At 37.3% G+C, this 24288-nt stretch overlaps 1 protein-coding gene across 1 annotated transcript in view; it reads left to right on the top strand.

Moving 5' to 3' along the window:
- Nucleotides 1-19866, top strand: part of LOC131052164 (protein root UVB sensitive 2, chloroplastic) — a 108395-nt gene extending 88529 nt beyond the window's left edge. Inside the window, exons 6-9 of the mRNA XM_057986771.2 lie at nucleotides 14106-14203; nucleotides 14478-14657; nucleotides 18900-19022; nucleotides 19150-19866. Of these exons, the coding sequence (XP_057842754.2) occupies nucleotides 14106-14203; nucleotides 14478-14657; nucleotides 18900-19022; nucleotides 19150-19611 (863 nt within the window). The 3' untranslated portion in view covers nucleotides 19612-19866. The remainder of the gene's footprint in view (nucleotides 1-14105; nucleotides 14204-14477; nucleotides 14658-18899; nucleotides 19023-19149) is intronic.
- Nucleotides 19867-24288: the final 4422 nt, after the last annotated feature.

Here is a 24288-nt window from a genome sequence, read left to right as displayed (position 1 = left end):
TCCAACAACCAACTTCTTTGCGTGTTGACGAAGACATGAGACGATTTAATTTACTGATGAGGGCAGAGTTACTCTACATGCATGCAAAGGGGCAGGCAAACTGGACTGTCGATCGGGTCCACCCAGAGGAGAAAGAATCATTAGCCTTTGAGTTTATGGATTTGGGAAGGAGGACTTAGAACACACTCGACTGCTCAAGGGAATGCAGTAGAGAATGATTAGTAGGGAAGGAGGAGCGCATGCAATATTTCAGATAGGAAGCCCTACTCCATTATATACGTAACATGCCGTTCTTCATTCCTTCATTTAATTCATTCCTTGTGATTTGGTGCTTTATCTTTATCAAAAAGTATATTGCCCCCCACCCCATTATAGCTAGAGTAGGCCCCCCCCACTATAGATAGGCAGAGGTAGGGTTGGACGTGGTGTCATAATTTAAATCCTGGTTGGGCATTTAGGTGGATCAGTGGGTCACAAGATCCCTAAAAGCGGAAAGGACAATTTGGATTAATGGTTAACCGGAAGGAACCCCCCTCCCTTAAGACATTCTTTCTTAATGGTAGGATAAACGCCAGGGGTAAAGACACGTAGTTGAATACTTGGAGGATCAAGTTAAGATACAAGCCGCTGCATGCACGGGTGTATGATCATAACACTCGACCCTAAGGACAAGGATACATTCACATCTTTGTCGGTTGAACTATAAAGGTAGGGGGGCCCCACCCTTTTAACAACATTTTTTGTACTCAACCTTTGCGGGGGGGGGGACAGTACCTATGGATTTCTCTTTGGGAATACTTTTTACAAAGCAAGCCCCCCTTCTCAAAAGTTCCGACCAAACAAAGATTTAATGTTACGTATAGAATTCATTGAGGATTAGACACCAACATCTTTTCTTCCTCCCAACCCAACTTTCGTACTATTTCAATAAGGCACTTCATTCTTTAGCCGACACCCCCCAAAAACCCATTTCCTCTTTTTATAGTAGGGGCTCTAGATGGGGTGGGCTCACTAACTAGATTGTATTGGACTGGGTGGATTCGCTTGCTTCACCATTCTAGATGAAGCACATGCCCCTTTATCCACCCACGCAATAATACTAGATCGACGTTGCCCATTGTCTTCAACTCGCATATAGCTTCGAAACGACCGGGACTATACTTTCCTCCCCATTCTCTTGGTCTCTAGTTGATCTAATGAGAATGGTGGTTAGTCGATCGTAGTCGTGTCTATGCTCATGACACTTTGTTATCATGTTATGGAAGTGAAGTGTGTAATTAGCCCCTCACTCCCCTACAATTCTATGGGCCCCACACAGAGGTAGTAGGCCACCCAATTGGTAACCAATTCATTCAGTGCGTAGATTGACTAGTCGGAAACTCCGGCCACAAACAACACCACCCCTATATAGAAAGGAGGGGCTTACGGGAACCAAGAACTATCTCCAGTACCTTCCTGATAAGAGACGACCTTTCTTTCTTCTTTAGTTTGCCGAATCGATGGATCTGGCTGCGTGATTCATTTTGTTTCTGACTCAAGTGGAGTGCTCCCTTAATCTCTGTGGTGAGCACATAATATGATTGATCATCGTGATGGATCTTGTTGCTTGAAGCTCCGCTATGTGTGCATCGAGAAACTCTGTGATATGGCCTGGTTGGGATCCCAACATGGGTTCATTGGGATTTCGATACGGTTCAGATTCACTTGGTGCTGTGAGCCCCTCCTTTCTATATAGGGCGAATGAATAGGAGATCTAGCCGCGGTTTGGGATGAAGAAACAAAGTGTTTACTATTTATTGAGCGCTTACTAATAGAAGGAACGTAAATATATACTCGTTTGGTTCGGCGACCATGCGTGTTTCTTAGAAATACTTAACTATTAGCTGGGGGAGGGGGGTCGTGGATTCGTTCTTTTGTTCCAGTTCCAGCCAGATCGTTTAGTTAGTCGAATGTGGCGCGCGTAGTGTCTTCCATCGGAAGTGTTGGGTAGTTTTTTTTGCAGGCATATTGGATCGTGTTTGTTGGTTAGTCATTGTCGGATTTTCTCCACCCTCACCGAGGTTAAGGCACTTGGCGACGACTTCTGCGAGATCGTATCGAAGTGTCTAAATGGTGGCGATGAGATGGATGGATTCATGCCAGTTGTTGCTACCACTTCCCTTTCCCGAGAGGCTATAGTTATATGCCTACATTGAACTTACCCCCAGGCAAGTAGTTTCATACCTTCTTTTTATCGTCCCGTCCTTTCCTTTCTTGTTCCCGTCTCGGCCTTGGAGTTCTCACAACTATAGTTAGGCATGCCAATCGGTAGAAAGTTAGCTAGGCAAGCTTCTCAAGAAATCTTATCAGAAGGCCATAAGAGGAATTGAAGCTGTAAGGCCCTGTGGGAAGTTGATCCTCGTATAGGGTAGTTGGAAATATGGATTGGTCGTTCAACTGCCCCAGGCAATATCTGTTGGGCTCCAGTTTGTTTAGCTTTCTCTCTGCATCCTGAACTGAGGGTGTAGGATAGGGCTGCATCACGACTAGCCTAGAGCTCAACTATAGTTCTCCAGGGAGTTGGGAAAGACAATAAAGGGTGGGAAGGTAGTTGAAGGTTCTCAGAAAGAGCCTGGTTTAACAGTCTCTCCCTTTTTCTTTGAGGAATAAGTCAAGAACTTGAGAAGCTTTGTAATTTGAAGAAACAAAGAAGTTTGCAAATTTTGTCAATTGTCAACAACATATATGCAATCTTTACCTTGTACTTTAGGCAACTTGGTGATGAAGTCCCAAAATATACTCACCCATTTGTGATTGGGAATAGGCATAGGTTGCAATAGACTAGCATGAAAATTATGTTCATTTTTGTTTTGTTGACATACTTCACATTTTCTAATATGCTTAAGGACATCATACTTAAGCCCTTTTCATGAAAATCTCTCTCGAATCTACCTATATGTCTTGAAATATCTTTGGTGAGCAACCAAGGGAGCTTCATGAAAAGTTCGCAAAACTTTATCTTTTACCTTAGATTTGGGCACCAAAATGAATCTTCCCTTATGGAAGACTAGCTTATTCACTACTACATACATACTCATCATCTTGCAAGGTACCCTCCAAAAACTAGTAGCAAATTGATTCTTAGCATATTGAATAAGAATTTGTTCCTTCCAGTCTGCTATAATTTCTATCATAGAGGTCAAATGTGGCCTTCTTGCAATGCATCAGCCACTACGTTCTTCTTACCCCTGACATACTCTATGCCAAGATCGCAAGCTTGCAGCTCACTTACCTGCTTTTGTTGCCTCTCATTAAGATCTTTTTGGCTGAAACAATACTCAAGATTATTATGATCAATTTTAACAACAAATTTACCTCCAACTAGGTACTTGTGACATTTTCACACATCGCCCCATTGCAAATGGGGACCCCCACTTTTTTGCTTTTAGCTTAGGTGTTTTAGTTGAGTTGTCTTAGCCTAGCAGTGGTCATGGTTGTAAGCCTTTTGCTTGTGAGAGAGTGTGTTGTGAGTGTCAGGGTTGAAAAGTTAAGGTCATGTTGTCAACATTGCAAAAGTTGTCAAAATTGCTAAAGTTGCTAAGTGTTGTCGAAGGGTAGCTAAGTTGTCATGTTGTCAGTAATAATGAATTGTCAAGTTGCTAGGAGTGCAGGGTGTTATGAGGATGAGTATTAGGTGAGTAGTGGAAAAGTTGTCAAAATTGCTAAAGTTGCTAAGTGTTGTCGAAGGGTAGCTAAGTTGTCATGTTGTCAGTAATAATGAATTGTCAAGTTGCTAGGAGTGCAGGGTGTTATGAGGATGAGTATTAGGTGAGTAGTGGAAAAGTTTGCTTGTAGTTTAGTTAGGAATTGTTGTTAGCCGCATTATTGTATACGGGAATACAACTAGTTAATTAAGTTGTAATTGGGTTTGTTAGTTGGCAGCCGAGCGGTGGTAGTTGCGGTGCGACGGTTGGCACTCGCACCCCCTCGGTATCTTTATATACTTTAGAATGTAACTTGCCACACACGATTATGAAGGGAATAATATCTCTTATACTTGTCTGATATATATGGTGTTATTATTCTGTATTACGTGCTTTATGTCTTAAGTTATTCACCCGAGAGGGCAAACATTTGGCGCCGTTGCCTAGACGTACTCGAGAACGGAAGATGCGGATGGTGCACGGACACAATGGGCCTACCCGTTGGTGAAATAAACCCAGAGGCCGACGATGCTCGAACAGAACTTTACACAGGAGAATACACGGCAACGCGAGAATTTTCAATTTTGCTCCAGGTAGCCATCCAGACCTACGTCCGACGAGAGGCGGTGGAGGCGGAAATCCCACCAAGTGCCGTGTGGACAGCGCTGGAGGTTAGCCCGGCAGTAAACCGGTTGATGAACCACCTCCCCCGGTTGCTTGCACAGGCATCGCTGGCACAATAGGCCCGCCTGGAGGAGATTGCCTAGGAAGAGCGACAACAACAAATCCTGCAATGCTATGAAGAGAACAGCCGATGGGAAACGGAACGAGATGGCGCCAGGCCAGGAGGGAATTGAACCTTGAACTTTTTATATTCAAATAAAAGTGTCATTGACACGAGTTGTATTGGAGGAAATGAATTAATAAAGACATGTTTTGATTTATGTATTGTGAGTTATGGAAATGTGCGACAATTAATGCCCAACCTATTGAATAAAGATAGAAATAAAAAAGCAGATAGGACCGATGAACAATGAAAGAGAAAAACTCTTGACTTGGCTTCACTAACTTTTTGCCCTGAAACAACACTATATAATTGCAGGGCTCTTTTAATTACCTTTGCCTCCCTCATCGAAGTCTCCCCAAATAGAAATGTATCATCTGCAAATAAAGAATGTGTAACCACTACCTGAGTTTGGGGAATATGTATGCCCTTCCAAGAAGAGGCATCATGAAGGGCTGTTATCATTCTACTCAAAGCTTTTGCCATAATGATAAAAAGAGAAGGAGATAAAGGATCCCCTTGTCTCACCTCCTGAGAGGAAGAAAAGAAACCTGTTGGAGAACCATTAACCAACATTGAAAATTTGGCCACTGATAAAAAAGATAGAATCCATTTACACCATAACTTTGAAAAGCCAAATTTAATAGAACTTGATGCGAAAAATTCCAAATAACCCTATCATACGCCTTCAACATATCCAACTTCACCATCATTGCTTCTTCCTTATGTTCCATGATTGAATGAAGAATTTCATGAACAACTAGTGCCCCTTCAGCCGTTTCCCTCCTAGCAACAAATCCTCCTTGCTGTTTGGAAATGATTCTTGGAATAAATTGAGCCAATCTTAGGGAAATGGTTTTAGTAACAATCTTATAAATTGTATTACATAATGAAATTGGTCGAAAATCCACAAAGGATTAGACATCTTAGGGATTAAAACAATAAGGGTAGTGTTGAATTGCTTCAACATGTTACCATGCTTTCTAGACTCCTCCACCAACTTCCAAACATCTGTACCCAGAAAACTCCAACATTTTTAAAAAAAGAGGGCTGGAAATCCATCTAGACCTGGAGCCTTATCAGGATGCATAGAAAAAACTGCAGTCCTAACCTCATCCAAGGAGAATGGTTTCAAAAGAAACAAATTGTCCTGATTTGTAATCAAGGTCGGACTATGTTGAAGAATGTCTTGGGTCTTCCTTCTTAAATCCTCATCTTCAACAATTTTGTTAAAAGAGAGGAAAAAAAAGTCACAGCTGCCTCTTGTATTTTATCATTCTCCCTAACCATCTCCCTTGCACTATTCCTAGTTTGAGAGATCAGGCTGTTTGCTCTCTTCATTTTAACCGATGCATGAAAAAACATTGTGTTCCTATCCTCCTCTTGAAGCCAGACCTCCCTGGACTTTTGTTTCCAAAATAACTCCTCTCTTTTCAACACTTCTTTTAGCTGCTCATTCAACTGATTTTGTTTCTTGTAAGACTCCTCATTTATACCATTTTGAATAATTTCCTCATTTAGAAGTTGAAGATTCTCCTCAAGCTGCCCCTTAGTCTGAAAGATATTCTTAAAAACTGAAGCATTCCATTCTTTTACCCTATGTTTGATCCATTGTAATTTCTTACAGAACTGAAACATCCTCGAGCCCTGCACATATGGGGCAAAACTCCATTTTTGTAATTTAGCTAAAAAGGTCACATCCCAAACCACATCTGTTGAAACTTAAAGGAAACAACACCCTTCGTCGAAGAAGAAGTCAAGGGAATATCCACTTGAAGAGAAAAGTGATCCGATCCTGATAAAGGTAAAATCTTAGAACTAGGAATTCCAAATGTCAAAATCTATAGAGGGTTCACGAAAAACCTATCCAACTGTTCTGCAATATGTAGAAACCCCTGCCTCCTATTGGACCAAGTAAAGGAGCCATTTGATGGCACACAATCTTTTAAAGCAAAAGAGTCTACAAAAAGATTAAAATCTTGCATGGTCTTTGAAGGTGGAATGATCCCTTCAGACTTATCTCTTGAAGATAAAACAGCATTAAAATCTCCACCTAAGATAAAAGGATCTTCTGAAAAACTCATAACAATAAGGCTAGACCATCCCAGGCTTCTTTCTTACCTGTTGTTGAAGTTGTACCATAAACTGAAATCAAATGGAAATCTCCAGAAGGTGTTAAAGCCTTAACATGAATGAAATTAGCTTTGACTGCCATTACTTCCATTTTCCCCAAACTTGACTTCCAAAGGATGGCCAAGCCACCAAAAGCACCAATGGATTGGGATGCAATATATTTCCAGTTTTTCCAACCTTTAAAGGGTTGATCCTCTACACTCTCCAAAATTTTTGTTTCTTGTAATAAAAAAATATCAGCCCCACAATTCTTCATTTGAGACTTGATAAGGCGCCTTTTGTTAGGGGCAAGTCACAGTTTTCATTGTTGTCCCGGAGAGATATTCACTCTCCAAGAACAAAATTTATCATCTAAAGTAGTTTGTATCCCTGCTTTCACCTCCTCTTTAGTCTTCTTTGCCACTCTCTTCTTTCGAGGCCTTCCCACATTCCCTTTTGTCTTCCTAACAACTGCTGCCTTCCTATATCTAGTTTGATAATTAGAAGCCACTACTGCAGGAGAATGCTGAATACCCTCATCTGAATGGTCACTGCACAGAATTGATTGTGAGGCCTCTTCAAAATCTTGCATGTCTTCACTATCACTAATAATCCCTGTATCCTTTAATAATTCTGAACAGGTAAGAGAAAAGTCTGTTAAAGGGTTTGAAATGGACTCAATCCTCTGATCCACAATGTGCCCATATGTATCTCTCAGACCTTCAATCTGCATCACACTGCCCTCTTGTTCTATTTGTTCATCTAAAAACAAAGAGCAGGCATTTAACAATTGATCCTCAACAATCTGATCTTGTTCACCTATCAAAAAAGAAGCTTTAAACTGCGTTAAAAACTCTCTATTTCTATTCAAGGAAGATACTGCAGAAGGTGGAAACAACGTAGACTGGAGCGGCTCTGAATTTAAGAGCTCAAGAGGAGAGTTTCTACAAGAGATGAAGCTCTGCAACCACAACACCACTTTGATAGGGACAGAGAACTTTAATCTCCCCGAATCTAAGAACAAAGGATCTATCAGTAAGCTTACATGTCTGTTTGCAACCTGTATCCTTTGCAGCCCCTCATCTCTCAATAAATCCACACCAAGAGGGTCGTCGATCCCCATATGCTTATTCTGTCTTTTGCCCCATGAATCTTCATAAAGTCCACCCCTGCTACTGAATTAATCACAGGCATTGGATCAAAACAATTCAGAGCTGAAACAAAATCTCTTTCAAATTCAGCCTTACAAGAATTTGGATTACACAATGAATCTGCCTTCGCCACCATCTTGGGACAAAGGTGGTTGATCTTCAGAGCTAAACCTACTTACCGACTTAGTCCTTTGTTCAAGAGGAGACACCACACAGTGAAAAGCATTTGAAGAATAATCCTTGCACACCCGAATATTTGGACAATCAGGCCCTTGACACTCAGAGGTTAGATGTCCCAAAGAATCCAAATGAACATCCACCAATTTTGGATCTTGCACAACCAGAGCTTGATTCCACTGACCAAACTTCAAATTGATTACCAAGTGCTTAGGAAAAGGCTTTTCGAGGTCCAAAAGCAAACAAACCCTTAATGGGAGCTAGGGAACTTCAAAAGGTATATAGTCATGATTGACAAAATTCCCCACTTGATTAGCAAAAAGATCAATCAGTTCTAAATCCCTGTACTCCAAAGGCATACCTGGAAAAGAAATCAAGAAGGGCACAAATCTAATCTCTGCTAACTGAGGATTGAAATTTGGGGACCATACCAAGGTTTAGAGACCATATCCCTTATAAAACCAGCCCTTGAATTTATGAACCTTATCTCGACATTCTTTTGAAGCAAATATAGTAATAAAAAAGTCTGATTCCTGCTCAACAAAAAACACCTCCTTCACCCCATCCCAATGCTTTTTTGCCCATAACAATAAATCAAGGGAAAGAGGAGAAAATCCCCAAAACTTACCAATCATCGCCCGATCCCTCAAGTCTGAAATCTGGGACTCCAAAAAATGATGTGGTAAGGAAATGTTGATACTCTTTTCTGCTTGATTTTGATTGACTTTGGATTGAGCATTTCCTTTATCCGATTTCGTTGAATGGAGATCTACCTCTCCCCCTATCCTTTGAGAGGAATGTTTTTTCTTCCAGACTTTAGTGGAAACCCTCTTTTGGAAACCTTTTGAGGGTTGAAAAGCTGTTGACTGTCGGGAACCAATCGAATGCAGATCCCTCAACTGCTGCCCACCAAAAGAATGAGCTCCACCTCTAGAGTAACCCCTATTAATTGGCATAACAGGAGTTTCCAACGACATATTGTTTGGGAAAGTAAGAACAAAAGATTTACCCTTCCTATTAAACCCATTCTGATTCTGTAATGGAATACTATTTGGGTAAGACAGAAAGCCTGGACTCAACGAGGAATCCCCATCATTGTTTATAAAGAGACGATCTAAGAAATTCGACTTCTTATCCTGCTGCTGGAAACTAGATCTCTATTGCCGACCACTACTATCTGGTAAAGATCTATCATCCGAGCAGATATCGAAGACTTCCTGCTTAGTCTTATTTAGCTTTTTCGGCCATTTAGGAATTTCCCAGTTTGGTTTTGCAAATCTATAATAACTATTTGCACCAAAACGCAGCCCTTGCCAATATTGTCCGTCTCCATCAATCCCTGTCCTGCACTTTGCCATTGAATCTCTGGGAATTTTGAAATTTTTTTACCGCCCAGAGCCATCCTCCGTATGCGGACCCCATACAAAAAAAAAATCCCTTGGTTAAGATTAATGTTATTTAATATACTTCTAGTTTTAGTTATTAATATTAAATGGATTTAGATTTTTTTGTTGTTTTATAATTTTAATTTATATTAAATTTACATTAAAAATTCAATATTTAGTATATTTAATTTTTTTTTAAGATTAATGTTATTTTAATATACTTTTAGTTATTAACGTTAAATAGATTTAGATTTATTTATTGTTTTATAATTGAATTTATATTAAATTTTTATTAAAAATTTAATATTAACTTTAAGTATATTTAATTTATTTTTAATTTGTTTATAATGCTTTCAAATCTATTTAGCAATCTTAAACTATTTTAATAATTTATTAGATATATTACTTATATCAAATAAATAAATTTATATAAGGCGAATTTAATGCCGATTTTTTTTTTTTTTTTCGAATTTTTTACCTGTGCTGAATTTCATCTGAATTTTATGGTTGCCGGAACCGAATTTGAATTTGAACATGGTGACTCAAGGTATATCAGAAATAGCAGAGTTAACTCCATAAGTGCAGATTGGAGTTTAGCAAGAAATCATCATTGCATAATCCACTATAGTCTATATCAGAGATAGCAATGATTACCCACCTTATTGCAGATCTGAATTCTTTATTAACATACAGTGATTAAGATTATCAAAAGATATTCATTTACAAGTGGTATATCATATAGTGATCAAGATCATCATATTATAAGTGGTATTGATTGTATATCCTAAGGATAAATATTTATAAGCAGATCATAATATATCATTTTTATACTAAGTGGTATCAATTATTGTCAATATAAGTTTATAAAGGATTTTTAGAGTCTTTGATTGGAGAGAAATCTCGTTTTATTGGAGTTGAGAGTTATTAGTCCCTCATTCCATAGAATTTACATAAGGGGGCATTACATAGTAGTTGAGAAATATATTCTCTCAGTTGCTTCACTTCAATCTTAAAGGTTGCCACATCCGCTCCATCTCTGATTAGTGATTACTTTTTCCTTTATGTTTTCCATGACGATCTAACATATTGACATCATTGCGCCAAGTACATGGGCTCAAATTGGTTTCGAGAATCTGAACATCAGTGGGCCCTGCATTTTGAATAGATTTTTTTTAGGAATAACCATTTCAATGATCAAATTTTCCTTTGCAGTTTTAGTCTTCCTAGATTGGTGCTTGGAATTTTTTGCTATAGTTTCTCCAACTATTTTGTCGAGAGTACCAAAAACAATTTGATATGAAGGTTTTTCCCTCTTTGTCCCATCTACCCTTGGCACCCACTTAGAAACTGCTCCTTGAACCCTGACTTCATCAATTTTTGAAGGATTAAGGGGTGAAGGAATATCTTGCATTGGAGATTGGGCTTGATTGCATAGGTGAGAATATAATCCCCACAGGGGAGAGTTCTCCAAGTGTTGATGGAGGCATAGGAGTCAGTGTTGGTTGCTCAAATTGGATAAATAGCGATCCCTCTTTTCTTTTGAATCTCCCTCAAAACCCCTACCTTCAGATTGCTCTCTACCCTTTTCTTCTCCTTTTCCTTAGCATCTTTTTTATTCCCTTTTATCTTTATTACTAGTTTTGAAAGAGGTGGAAGTGTCTTTTTTGCTAGCAGCTCTATAAATTGGGGTCTTCTCCTTTGGTGCTGTTGTTTTCTTTGTCAGTTTGGAACCTAGAAAGAATCTACTGGGCTTGAGAACAACATTGCCTCTTTCCTAATTTGAAATAATTTATTTTCTTGACCAATTGACCAGAGGCAAAGGTGGCCACTCTATCTTGTTTCTCACAATATATGGCAATAAGACATTATCTTCATCATCTGAAATACCGTCCACGTCCTCCAATAAAAAATCAGCAATTTGGTGAACTGTTAGCTTACTGAAATCCCTTCTCCATACCTCAAATTCATCTACACAATTTGCCCATCAATCTTCAATCCTTGGAATGTGTATATACTTATTTACAATGTTACCCTGAGTTTCCGGGACAGGGATGGCAGGGGACGGCGGGACGCGTTTCCGGGACGGCAAATTTTTTTGCCAAATTTGGGGATGGCGGGGGACGGCAAAGGGGACGGCTATATAAAATATAGGAAAAATTTAAAATATATAGGAAAATTTCAAAATTCTAAATGTTCATATGAAAACATGGATAAAGCATGCATACATACATTATATTCATATGAAAACAATAAAACATGGATATAGCATGTGTATGATACTATGAAAAGTTGAAGACATTTTAGAATGTAAATTCTGAACATACAACATTGTTAATACTCAATAGACAATATGCAATTATGCATTCATAAATCAGAATTTCAATTCATTCACATTGTCAATATGCATATCATAATAGATATTAAAGAAATAACATACAAAATGTCAAAACAAAGAGGTTAAATTTTCCCTACTTTTATCGACGCGGTTTCCCCCTATATTTTTCAACGGGGGTTTGGGGGCAGCACCCCCAAGGTGGGGTCAAGGGGCATCGCCCCTTGCGCGTTCCCTGTCGCGATACAGGGTGGGGTCGAGGGGCAGTGCCCCGCAAGGCCAAAAAAACTTATTCTTTAATAAAGGCGTTGGGTGTTATTTTTCTATTAACTCGCCGAGTTTGGCGATTTTCTAATCTCTGTGTCAAAATGCCCAAAGGCTACACTGCTGCCATATAGTTTCATTGTCAAAATTATGAATTAAATTAATGTTATCTTTTATTTTTTTTATTTTTAATAACAATTTGAATTAATAAGGGGCCTATATTAGAAAATTAAAAAAAAAAATTGAAAATACAACTTTTTTTATTTTTTAAATATTTTTTAATGGCCTTAGATATGGAGGACGTCTGGCCGTCCCCGGGACGGATTGGGGACGTCCTAGCCGTCCCCAGCCGTCCCCGGGACATACGGACGTCCCCCGGAGCTAGGGCAGGTGTCCCCCCGTTTCGGGGATGTCCCCTCAAAATACAGGGCAATTTGGGGACGGGGGGAAACGTCCCTTGGCCGTCCCCAAGTCCCCCGAACGTCCCCGGGACGGGGACGGGGACGGGGGTTTTTAGGTCGGGGACGCGTCCCCAGGTAACTCTGCTTATTTACCAACCTTTATCACATGATGCCCCTCGTGTTAGAAGTGCACTTTTCATAAAGAAATTAGAGGTTGAAGGAGGCCATTTCCTCATTGATGAATTTAGAATCTGGTATTTTTTTACATTTGTAGATTCCCAATTGGATTAGAAATCTAAAATGCTCTCTTTCTCTCAGTAGAAATTGTATATTGGAGAGTTGGTGAATGTACTCCATGAAATAACCTCATCGCTTGGCTATCTTGGCTACATGTAAGTATGAGATGTGAACCCATATACCCAAATATAGGTGAATATCAATAATGGAATGAACCAATCCATCCAGTCAGATATGATTGCTCTTGCCTTTTTGGAAATTCTTATGTGCATATGAATTTCTAATCTCTTGAAACTGAGTTCACAAGAAAAGTCATTCACTCTCCTATAATGCTTGAGGGACTAAAAATACTCGAATTGTGGGAAGTGACAGTATATGTGAGTATGTTGGTGTGATCCAGTGACATTAATCTGCTGAACTTGCCATGATGAGCTATAGAATACACAAGGTATGATATCATTCAAAACTCATGAGTTGGTTCAAATTTTGTTAGTTAATTATATAAGTAATCAGTAATCAAGTTGACCCAATCAAAATGCTCGCTACTGTTGCATATGCTACTTATGAGATAAAACATCCACAACTTGCAACTGTGAGCTTCTTCTTGGCCTATGATTTGATTTAGAAGGTTGATCATGATTGCAAACTCATCTCTAAATCTTCCTTGTACTAAATTCTTTGGCAAAATCTTCTCCTTTAGTCAACACTTGGATACTTGCTTTTGACATTCTGCCAAGTGATTTTCCCAAGCCTTTTCGCACTCCTCAAGATCGACTTTAAGTGACTCATAATATGGGGGTATGGAGAAGGCAAGCTCAATGTTGTCAGATTTGAGATAGCATAACACATACTCATCAGTAGATCTTATCTCTCTCTCTTTGAGGTTGTAGTGTTTCACGCAAGCCAAAACAAAGTCTAATCTTTGTACTGAAATTGGAAGTGAACCTGCTTGAACAAGGCCACAATTCATCATTTTATTTGTCACTCTGATTCTTCTTGGATCTTTTCTTCAAGATTAGGTGAAATGTGGCATAAGTTAGTTTTCTGCATCTTGGCATACTCATGGGTGAGGATTGAACACTATTTCAAAGAACACTGGCAACAAATCCAGTGACAGCCAGCACCTCTCCACGGTTGGCTCTCATCACAATTAACTACTTTTTCTTCAGGTCCCTGTGCCTGTGACTTGCTCAATTGATCTCACTGCCAATTCTAAAAAACAACAGAAGATCCTACCATTCAGGTCACTGCAGCAAATGGGGATATGAATGCAAGGCTGTGGGAGTTCCAAAACGAATTCAATTGAGTAGCAAATATTTTCTTTTTTCAATATTTTTGATAAAGAAACATGTTTCCATGGAAATGGATTTTAGTAAGAGTAGTAGTTCTCATATATGTATGCATTCTTTCTGCTGTAATCATTTGGTAATGATGGTACTTTGTTGCTGCCCATTTGCTTAAGCTTGACAAGCAGCTTGCATTTTAGTTTCCCTTGTCTAATGTCTTTTCAATATTAATATTTCAGATCTCTCTTAAAAAGGAATTTCTCTTATTCTAATTAAAGTCTTCATGTATTCAGCTGATCTCTTATACGATATAGGCACTGGCCTTGAAGTGTTGTCTCCTCTTTGTCCACAATTTTTTCTTGAGACGGCCGGCCTGGGCAATTTGGCTAAGGTATTCATCTGGCCAGTAGTTTCCTACAGAGGCTTTTCCAGATTTTCCTTTTGTAGTTTTATTAAAATATTGATCAGTTGATCCTTTACGTGGAGAATGGCTTGCATCCTCATAATTTATTCTCCAAGAATTTATGTTGGCCTTTTGATAGTTGCAATTAAAGAATTCATTTAAGTAGGATTTCAGTCATATGTATTCACAGGTTTTTAGTGATTATCGTGTTAGCATATTTTCTGATTCACACCCCTTTTTCATTTATTGGAGAACTTGACAGGGGATGGCAGTGGTTGCAGCCAGGGCAACAAGACTGCCTATATATTCTTCTTTTGCTAAAGAAGGCAATCTGAGTGATCTTTATGCAAAAGGGGAGGCTATATCTACTCTTTTCAATGTTGTGGGGCTGGGAGTGGGTATCCAGTTGGCATCAACTGCATGCTCGTCAATGCAAGGGAAGGTAAAATGGAATTTGTATGGCAGGGTAACTGTGCTTCCATTGTTGTTTTCATGCCCATAGACTGTATATTTTAATGTAAGTTGCTGCATAATATGTGGAATTGTTTTGCAAACGTTTGATTCATTTGTTTTTTAAATATGGGCAAAACATTATAGTATGTTTACAAAAAAAAAGATAATTACAACCTGGCCTTCTAGACAAAGATTCTGCAGGTGCCATTATCAACAAAATATGGCAGCAGCAAGGTGGTATAAAACTGTTCTGACCGCCATTGGTATACTACCTTTTCTATTGACCCCTTTGCTAGTCTGCCTAAAGAAAGAGAAACTGGAAATAGATGTTATGTTTCTTATGTTTTTTGGTTCAATGGCATACAAAAACAGTGCGCATATCTAAGTGTAGGAGAGATATCTGTCCTCCTTATGCTAAGAATAACTGAGCAGAGTTTGGGTGTCCTCCTGAATAAGCACACCATAATATTTTTGCGTCTCACCCACCTCAATCAAAGCCTCACAAAATCATGGATCTGTAGCTGTTAAACTGCCAATCTGATTGCAGATTTGGTCACAGAATGTAGAAATTAAAAGTGTAATGCCATTTGCAACTCTGCCCTGCTTTTTCCCATCAATACTGTATATTTCTCTGCTTAAGCCTCTTATAATGTTCTCAACAGTACTTTTGAGTCTTTGACTATTATTTCCATGTATCCAGCGAGCTGCTCTTCCATGCTCTTAAGTTTTAACCACAGAAGCAATTTTCTCTCCCTTTCTCGCAGCACACAGAATTCTTTCCATCACTTCCCTGCATCATTCATGTCTATAATAAATATTATATAATATTCCTCCAATTCCATTGGCTCAGCACCAAATTGTCCTGCTTTAGAACCTGTTTTCTCAAGAGTATGGCTTATAGGGGTGTGAGATGAAATACCCACAAAATACTCGGTGAGTTTTTTGAAAATTCGCAAGGTTTTTTGCTCGGCGAGTATTTATGCCATTAACTCGCACAAAAACTAAAACTCGCCAAGTTTTCGAGAAAAACTTGCCGAGTTTTTCACAAAAACTTGGTGAGTTTTGCAAAAACTTAGCTGCATAAAAAAAGAGGCCCAAACATCTCAAAAATTTATCTAATTTTTTTTTCCAAGTCAGTCTCATTCCCTTCATCAGAATATATACATGAAATATAACATTTATATCATATTTCAATGTCTATGACTTATACTTTAAGTTATATTTCTTGTATACATTGGCAGGATGTTTGAGAGTGGTTTTAGATCTATAGGAGTTATAATGCAAATTCTAGGTTTTAGAAGATCTTCTAATTTTTCAGACTTAGTCAACTTTCAGTAATCAGTAGGCTCCTATCAGCATTCTCTTGCTCTTTCTAACTTACTCACTTTATTTGCCCCAAATTCTAGACCTATCTATCTCCCTATCACTCTTCCTCTATTCCCCCTCTCTACCACTCTCTATCTCACTTTGTCCTCTCTTCCCCAAGATTTAGACCTATCTCTCTACCTGTCTCTCTCTCACCCTCAGACCCCCGCGAGGGGTGCTACCCTCAACCTCATTTTGGTGAGGTGGAGGAGACACATTAGACTCCTAGGACTAGACCCTCTATTTCTCTCTCCCCCCTAGTTTTCACTAGAGCCAGGAAGAGGAAGATGTAAAATGTTTTGATGTAGTATTTACTTTTAGTTTTACAAAAACAATTTGCTATTTCATTTTGTTTCAGTCTATCAGCCATCAGCATTCCACAAGAGGATGCCATTTTGTACCCAATTTGCATTTAAATCAATCAAATATATCTAGACTCGGCTTGTTTCTTTTGTGTACTCATTTATTGACTCGTTGGATGCATCTCCTCACTGAATGTTGCAAAAAAATGCATTTCTAATTAAATTTAAGCATAGTTTAAGTTGTCGAGTTTTTGCCAAGTTTTTTTTTCAGGCCTTGGCGAGTTTTTGTTTTTGGCGAGTAGTTCAACTATGGTATGCACTATATACCTCTCTGGGAATTAATAAGAAACTAGGAAAACAACCTCAAAAAGGCACAAGTTTTATACAAAGCAAAAAGGTTGGTAGTTCTACTTCTAATAACTAACTGCTGTCACATAAAAATATAAACTTCTGACTAATCATGATGTAATAATATCTAACATTCCCCTCCATATTACATCATGTTTCTTACTGGGGTAGGAGTACCAAAAATTTGACTAGGACTAACATAACAGTCCAAACAATCACTAGCTCAACTATATGACACACTCAATACTTCAAGTACTTAAAAATTCATGGACTAGGACAGACTCTATAATCCATGACTTAGATCATTAGATATGCCCAACTGTTCATACCAGTGGGAACGACCTCACTGAATCCTCAACCAAGGATAGAAACATGCTATACATCATCAAGATTGTTTAACAGGGACACATGCCGTCAACAACAAATGTGGATAGGGACATGCTAACCTCAAGTACAACTCACTGCCTGGCTACCAAAACTTCTTTATCTTGGTTACCAAAAATTTTCCTCCACCATCTACCAAAACTTCTCGCTGTCTTGGTTACTAAAACCTTAGATCATAAGTACAAACATAAGGCCCCCTTGATCCAAAGGGGAAATAGTATATAGAAACAAACAATACTTCTAAATAGATTAAAAAACAAACAAACAATGGTTTTAAACAGCTAAGTTTCACACATCTTATTAGCAAAATGTCATATGCATATTTGAAAAAAGATTTGAACAACTCTCCTCACACCTCTGGTAATGTCATACTGCTATATGCTCCATTATCTTTCCAGCTCGAAAGAAGGAAATTGGCCTGGACACATTGGCAGAGAGAAACATGCAGATCATGAAGTAAATAATATTTCAGATGGAACTGTAAGATGATGACATTGGATCTAAATGCGTTGCCTCCAAGCCCAAATATGCTTTCTTTTAATGGATGGTGGAATTTCCCTTTGATCTCACAGTTCATGGGAACTGTAAAAGATCACAATGGTGCACAAAATAATATGGTTATGTTTGGTCCTTGGCTATGAGGCACAATATCGTCAATATGATGGGCTGGATATAACAAGTGCAAGAGCTTCTATGGCATTGAAAGGATCATTAGTAGGTATGCAGCAGCAATCGATCTCAGAATCAATATAATATAGCAGACAGGCATCTTTCTTCCATTATTTGTCACAGTGGCTCTGATACCACTGTTAGGTCCAAATGCTATAATAACTGTATTGCTCCAGCATATGAATTTATACAAAGGAAAAAGGGTGGTAGCTCTGATAACTGACCACCATCACATAAAATGAAAACTACTAACTGAACAGAATGTAATAATACCTAACAATGATTTGAGCTGAAATAGGCATTATCTGGGTCTATCTAAAATAATGTGGTGGTAGCACTGATTTGTCAAATGCTCTAATTTGTTCAGAGAAGCCTGACCTAATAGAGGATCTTACCTTCCTATTTTAATATGGTTTATGTAATGGACCAAATTCCTGTCTTAGTCTAATTTAATTTTTTTCTGATTGGAAGCAAAATGAAACTATGAGGTTGGGATGCCCATTATATAGGTATGGGACTTGAGGACGCTAACGTCAAGCTCTATTACGAATACTAAACTGTACTGTTCCAGAAATCTTGATGGCTGATGGAAATTATTGTATCCTAGAACATTGTCTTTAGGGGCCTAATCCAGGAACCCGTCTAGTCCATCATTCTCCAATGAAAGTTCAAAGGCACGGCTTCATGAATTTTAAGAATAGTTGCCTCTCATGCTGTGTGAAATCACTTTAGATAAGAATAACTTTACTAGTTCTGAAAAATGGTTCTTTTTTTATCAACATAAAATGAATTCTTCACCAACATCAATTCCTTAGAGAAAACAAGGTTTGTTCAGAGGCAGAAAAACTTGTTTTCCTGTCCAATACAATTTACTAACAGTTAGTTATCTCATTTTATCTGCTTATCTTATTATATACTTGCCATTTAATATTAGTAATTTTACTGTGTTATTCTAATAAATATTAACTGAGGTATCCAACCTAGATTGGGATTCATGTATTGCCAATATAGGTTGAACTTACACTGTCTTTTACACAATCTTTTAGGCTTTTCATTTTTTTTTTCTTTTTAGCAGCATTCTTAGGTGGTTTCATAGTTAAGTTTGGTTCAAGGAAATTCTTTTTTGTCTAAAGCATTCATCTGCATTATTTTTCTATGTGCAGTTAGTGGCTGCTCCTTTGCTCTCTATACTACACATCTACAGTGTGACTAAAGAAATGCAGGCAGCACCAGTCAACACACTGAATCCTCAAAGGACAGCAATGGTTGTAGCTGATTTTGTCAAGGTTAATGAGGAATCAATATTTTCGAAACTGATAGATAAATTATTTTTACGTAAATCCTTTGTTAAGTTAATCCTGTTTTGATTCTTAACCAATGCATATTGTTTTGTTGCTGCATGGTACATTATAGTCTGGAACAGTGTCCAGACCTGCAGATCTACGCTATAGAGAGAATCTGATTTATCCTTTACAACCAGTTGAAGATGCTGGAAGTGTTCAAGTTGGTAGATCTATAATAAAGGTCATCAAGAATCCTTCTAAGCTTAAGCAGCTCAAAGAAAAATTTCAAAGGGAACATTTTTTGTTAAGTTGCAATGACACATTCACAGACTTATTGCTGGAAAATACTGCATCTGGTGAAGATGCTCTGAGAGGATGGCTTATAGCTGCATATGCAGCAGAGATGGCAAAGAGCAATTATTCATGTAATTCACTAGGAAAAGTGGGATTTGGGTTGTTGAAAGAAGTGGTGCTGGATAAAGCTTATGAACAAATGGAGGCTGTGTTTCCTTCATTTATTAGTGGACTTAAAGAGAGAGGTTGGCATACTGATCTTTTCTTGGATGGAACAGGAAGTCGTTTTGCATGGTAAATTATTTTCAATCTGCTGTCCTGATTTTTTCCTCTGCAACGTAAATTTTCATTAGTTTTCCTCTCTGACATACAACACTAAATGGAACATAAGAAGATGGGAGCAGGTAAACTCCACAGTTAATTTTCTGCCCACTTAATCACCTTTGGAAGCTTGGTTCATTATGATTTTTTTGTGACAAGGTTTAAGCAACACATATCGTTGTAATGGATTCATCAAAGGATCTATTATACTAATTAGGTTCTCTTCAAATAATGAGCTTTTAATCCATCAGCAAGAAATACCTTGACCCTTAAAAGCTAAATGAGGTTATCCACGAGGAGGATAAGGATACATGCATTGAACATCCAGGTAAGCTAATCTAATAAATGATTATAGTGTAAAAAATCATCTTGACCACTATCAACTTGAGGCTTGTATGAGCCTGAAATATCTTGAATTTAGTTAAATAAAGATAGTCGTAGGCTCTGGACTCCCTAAAATATGTAAGATAAAAATCAAATTATGACAATTGACTGCTGATTTTTGATAGATGTTGATCAATGTGTGAAGTGGTGTGCTGTTTCCAATGAGACCCTATTTTGTGTCATGGGACAATTGTGGTTTTCAGCCTGCTGCTAGATGACAGTTGATTCTGGTCTGCACAACGAAGTAGGACTCTCTTTTGGCAATGTATAATGGACCTCTGTAGGGTTTTTGGGCGGTTTGTAGAAAAAACGATAGTGTTGAGTAGGAAAATCAAATGTATAGAATATGAGAGTGATTCAAGATGTTATCAATCAAAGAAAACAATTATTGTTGAATCTCGATTATAGTTAGGCACATGGACATGAGAGTTGCTAGGAGAGATCGTGAAAGGCACAAATGGAAACAAGCTCAAGAAGATTTTAACTGCTATATATGTGATGCAAAATTGAAAGAGTTCATTACAACTCCCGTGTTGTGAATATCTTTGCCCTCTAAGATTCAGTGGATTTGGATATTTCCCTAAAACACATTCATTTTGTGAGTGGTAGGTATCTTTTGGCACCATTTCTTTCACTTGTTACAAAATTGAATGATGTAGATTGGAGGCACTCGGTATGATTGTTGATGTCAGCATCTGTTCTTTATGAATCTCTAGGAGCGTGTTTTGTTTGGTTTGGTAATGTTTTGTCCAATCATCTTTTTTTAAGACAATACATGGAAAGGTTCATAAACCTGAAGAAGTACAAGGTTAGCTTTAGAGTGAAGACCACTTAGTTTATTTTTAGCATTCTATAAGACCGATTATCTCCAAAAGGTAGTAATTCTTGTTCACGTCTTCCTCGGTCAACTTGTGGATTCATAAAATTTGATGGTAGTTAGATATTTTCTTTGGGAAATCTTAGGATGTGTTTAATTTCTTGTTTGTGTACTTCAGCTAGTTGTATAGCCTTCACCATATTGACATATGAGTTAGTCATCTTATTAATAGTAATTGGCAAGTTTTGTTTGATCAATTTTTAGATGGGTAAGATGAGTTACATGGCTAGTTTTGTGCTTAACCTATTGTGTAAACCTCTCCAAAAGTTGCGACTTGAGAATCATGGTTGTTGATGATTGCCCTTGGAAAAGTAGAGCAACTTTATCACTGTCCAGCCCTTGGAAAAGTAGTGCAGCTTTATCACTGTCCAGAGCTATGGGGTATCTGTTTTTGAATCTTGTTTGGACATCGAAGGGGTGGGATAATGGGTTAATCTATCAAAAATATTCAAAACATTATTCTCTCTGAGTTTAGAAGGTTGGTGGACTTCTCAATACGGTTACCATATTTGATTAGCAATATAGGTGATGGTTGCGATCTAGAAGTTTTTACTATTTTCTCTTTGCTTGCCTTGCATAATTAGCACTACACAAATTATTTACTGGTCGGCTTTTCTGATATAATGGCCTCTTGATGGTTTTTCTCTGTTGACTTTGAAATTGAGGCTCAAGTATATCTAGTATTTTGTATCTTATTGTGACATCGTTGCACACATACCCTAGTTTTTCATGTCCATTTGCAGTTCTTCTATTGGTTAGTATATTAAAGGTACCTACATTACTCTTTATCCTGAACTGCCATGAAGGAATCACCACAGATGTAGAAATCAAGTGCTTCCTACGGTTGTGAAACAAAGTTTGCTACACAATATTCTATGCATCCCTTTTAAAATTGCTTAAATGAAAAATATGTTGATCCTAGCAACTCATTATTGTCATTACTATGACGAGATCCTTTGACTTTGGGATTATGTAAAATAATAGTGACCAGAACTAGAATTAAATCATTTTCAAGAAAGCAATGTTGCCTTTATCATACTTCATGAGTGGCCAACATTTCTATTGAATTTAGTTTTGTTCATTTCTTTTTTAACCTAAGTTTGCCCATGCACCATTATCAATTGATTGCGTCTTCATATCCCTCATATTCTATCATGAAATGAGGAAAATTGCAAGTTATCCATACTAGATTGGTATTTATAATAATAAAATGCTGCTTAATGGCTTTACTCGTGCCCCCATCCCATTTAAAGAAAAACCATTTTTAATAAAATTTCCAAGGAGATGCTATGCTTTCATATGGACAAGCCCCATAGAATTGGTTTGATTTTGTTGGGCTTCACCTCTATCTTTCATTAGAAATAATATGCCTTTGGCTTTCACCTATACATTTCCCAAAGCGACACTTAAATTTTAGCGTATAGACAATCATTTCATTTTGAAGACAAGTCTGGTATCTTAATTACATTTTGAAATGATAATACCGATTTTATATTTTAGATATCAAATAAACTTTCAAAGGTATGGCTGAAATATCTTGATCATGGGTAGTTGGAGGATATCATTCGTCGCCCTAATCTACTCTAATGCTTTTTAATTGAGGATCCAAGCAAGAAGAGAAGGTTGGTCTATTGAAATAATTGTTAAAATTTGAAACAAAATGCAATTTGATTTGGATAGTTATATGGTCATGGGCCCAGGGAAACAAAATGACCTTAATGGTTTTAATCTTGATAACAATAAGAGAATTGATAGTATCCTCAAGTTTTGTTTGCCTAATATATGAAATCATTGTTGAGTATATTTACAGTAAGCCCTTGATGTTTAACTATTGAATGCTATAGATATCATTCACTCCTTCAACATCTACAAAATAAAACTTGTCTATTAGGTTGTTATGAAGCACTATAAGATCATGTTTATGGACCACATTTAAGCACAAAACATTTAAGTGGCCTTTCATCATATTAGGAAATGTCTATTATCACTTATATGAATATTCAATGTATAAACTTATTTCTTATATAGAATATTGTGTTGTTAAGACCTATAATGTCCAAATCCTTTGTACTTTTTGATATAGGCATTTTCTTGGAAGGTATCAAATTGTTCAACCCTATCATTTGACAATTCAACTATTTCTACAAGTGGAGTTTGGTCTTTGGGTTAACACTCACCATTAGGTTTATTAAGGACATTATTGTGTCAAGGTTTTGCTTAAACATTGAATGGCCTTCACCACAAGGTTGGGAGCACACTTGTGGCAAGGATTATGGGTTACAAGGTGTTGATCAATTGATAGGGTTTTAAACTATGGATACTATGTTTTGTTCTAAAAATTCCTATTAAAATGCACATCCCTTTCCAATACTAAAAATCTTCTTCCTAATAACTCATATGGATCGTTGTTTTCTTTTCAGTAGGGATAACTTCTTATATTTTCATATCAAACATCCTACCTCAATTTTCATTTTTGGCAACATGCTTGAGATGTATATATTGAGCATCACATCTTTAGGGATTTAGAGCTTGGTCACTAGTTGGTTTCTTGGATTAACACCCCTAGAGTTCTGCAAATGAAAAGGGAAATTTAGTCACTGTGTTATCATTTTGCAACATTCTTAAAGATAATGAAATCATTTTGAAACATGACTTGAAAGACCATAAGTTGAAATGCAAAAGACTATGGCACCTTCGAATTGAGCTAAATACATTTGTAGTCTCACTTTGACAACTCTTTATATCAGATAGACATGTAATGGTAAAACACATGCGACTTAAATAAGGGGGAAGAAATTACATCATGTTGTAACCCATTTAACATATTGAATATAACATCATATTGTCCCTACTAGCCAAAACATAAATTGTGAGCCATCATAAAGTAATAAGTCAGCGTAGTCTTTAGAATTATGTTGTGTTTACATATATAATTTCCATCCTAGCTACATTTAGATTCTATAAATTCATAGAACAATGCATATATTTTCCCATAAAATTCATGATTAATGAATTCTAGAGAATCCAAATTGAAAATTGGGTTCTTAGCTCTTGCAAACTATCTTTTATCTTCTTTAAAAAATGCTTCAATTTCACTTTAGTACATTATTACCTTACTATATGACATAAAGACTTGGTAATAGTTTTATCCAACAATGAAACCATTACAAGCATCATTCTTAGATCAATCAATGTTGTAATAAGAGAATTAAGGTTAAATTTATCATTCCATGCACACACAATCATTTTTCAAATAAATATGGGAAACACAAATGCAAAAAGAATCAAGAAAAAATTAACACACATTAGTAATGGGGGTAGGGATAGTGTGTTAAATTTGGATCAGATTTATATAAGCAGATAATTTTAAATTTTATTTATACCTTGATTATA

This window comes from Cryptomeria japonica, chromosome 2 (assembly GCF_030272615.1).
Source record: "Cryptomeria japonica chromosome 2, Sugi_1.0, whole genome shotgun sequence".
Lineage (NCBI taxonomy): Eukaryota > Viridiplantae > Streptophyta > Pinopsida > Cupressales > Cupressaceae > Cryptomeria > Cryptomeria japonica.
The sequence above is the reverse complement of the archived record's forward strand: the minus strand, read 5'-3'. Positions and strand labels throughout refer to the sequence as shown.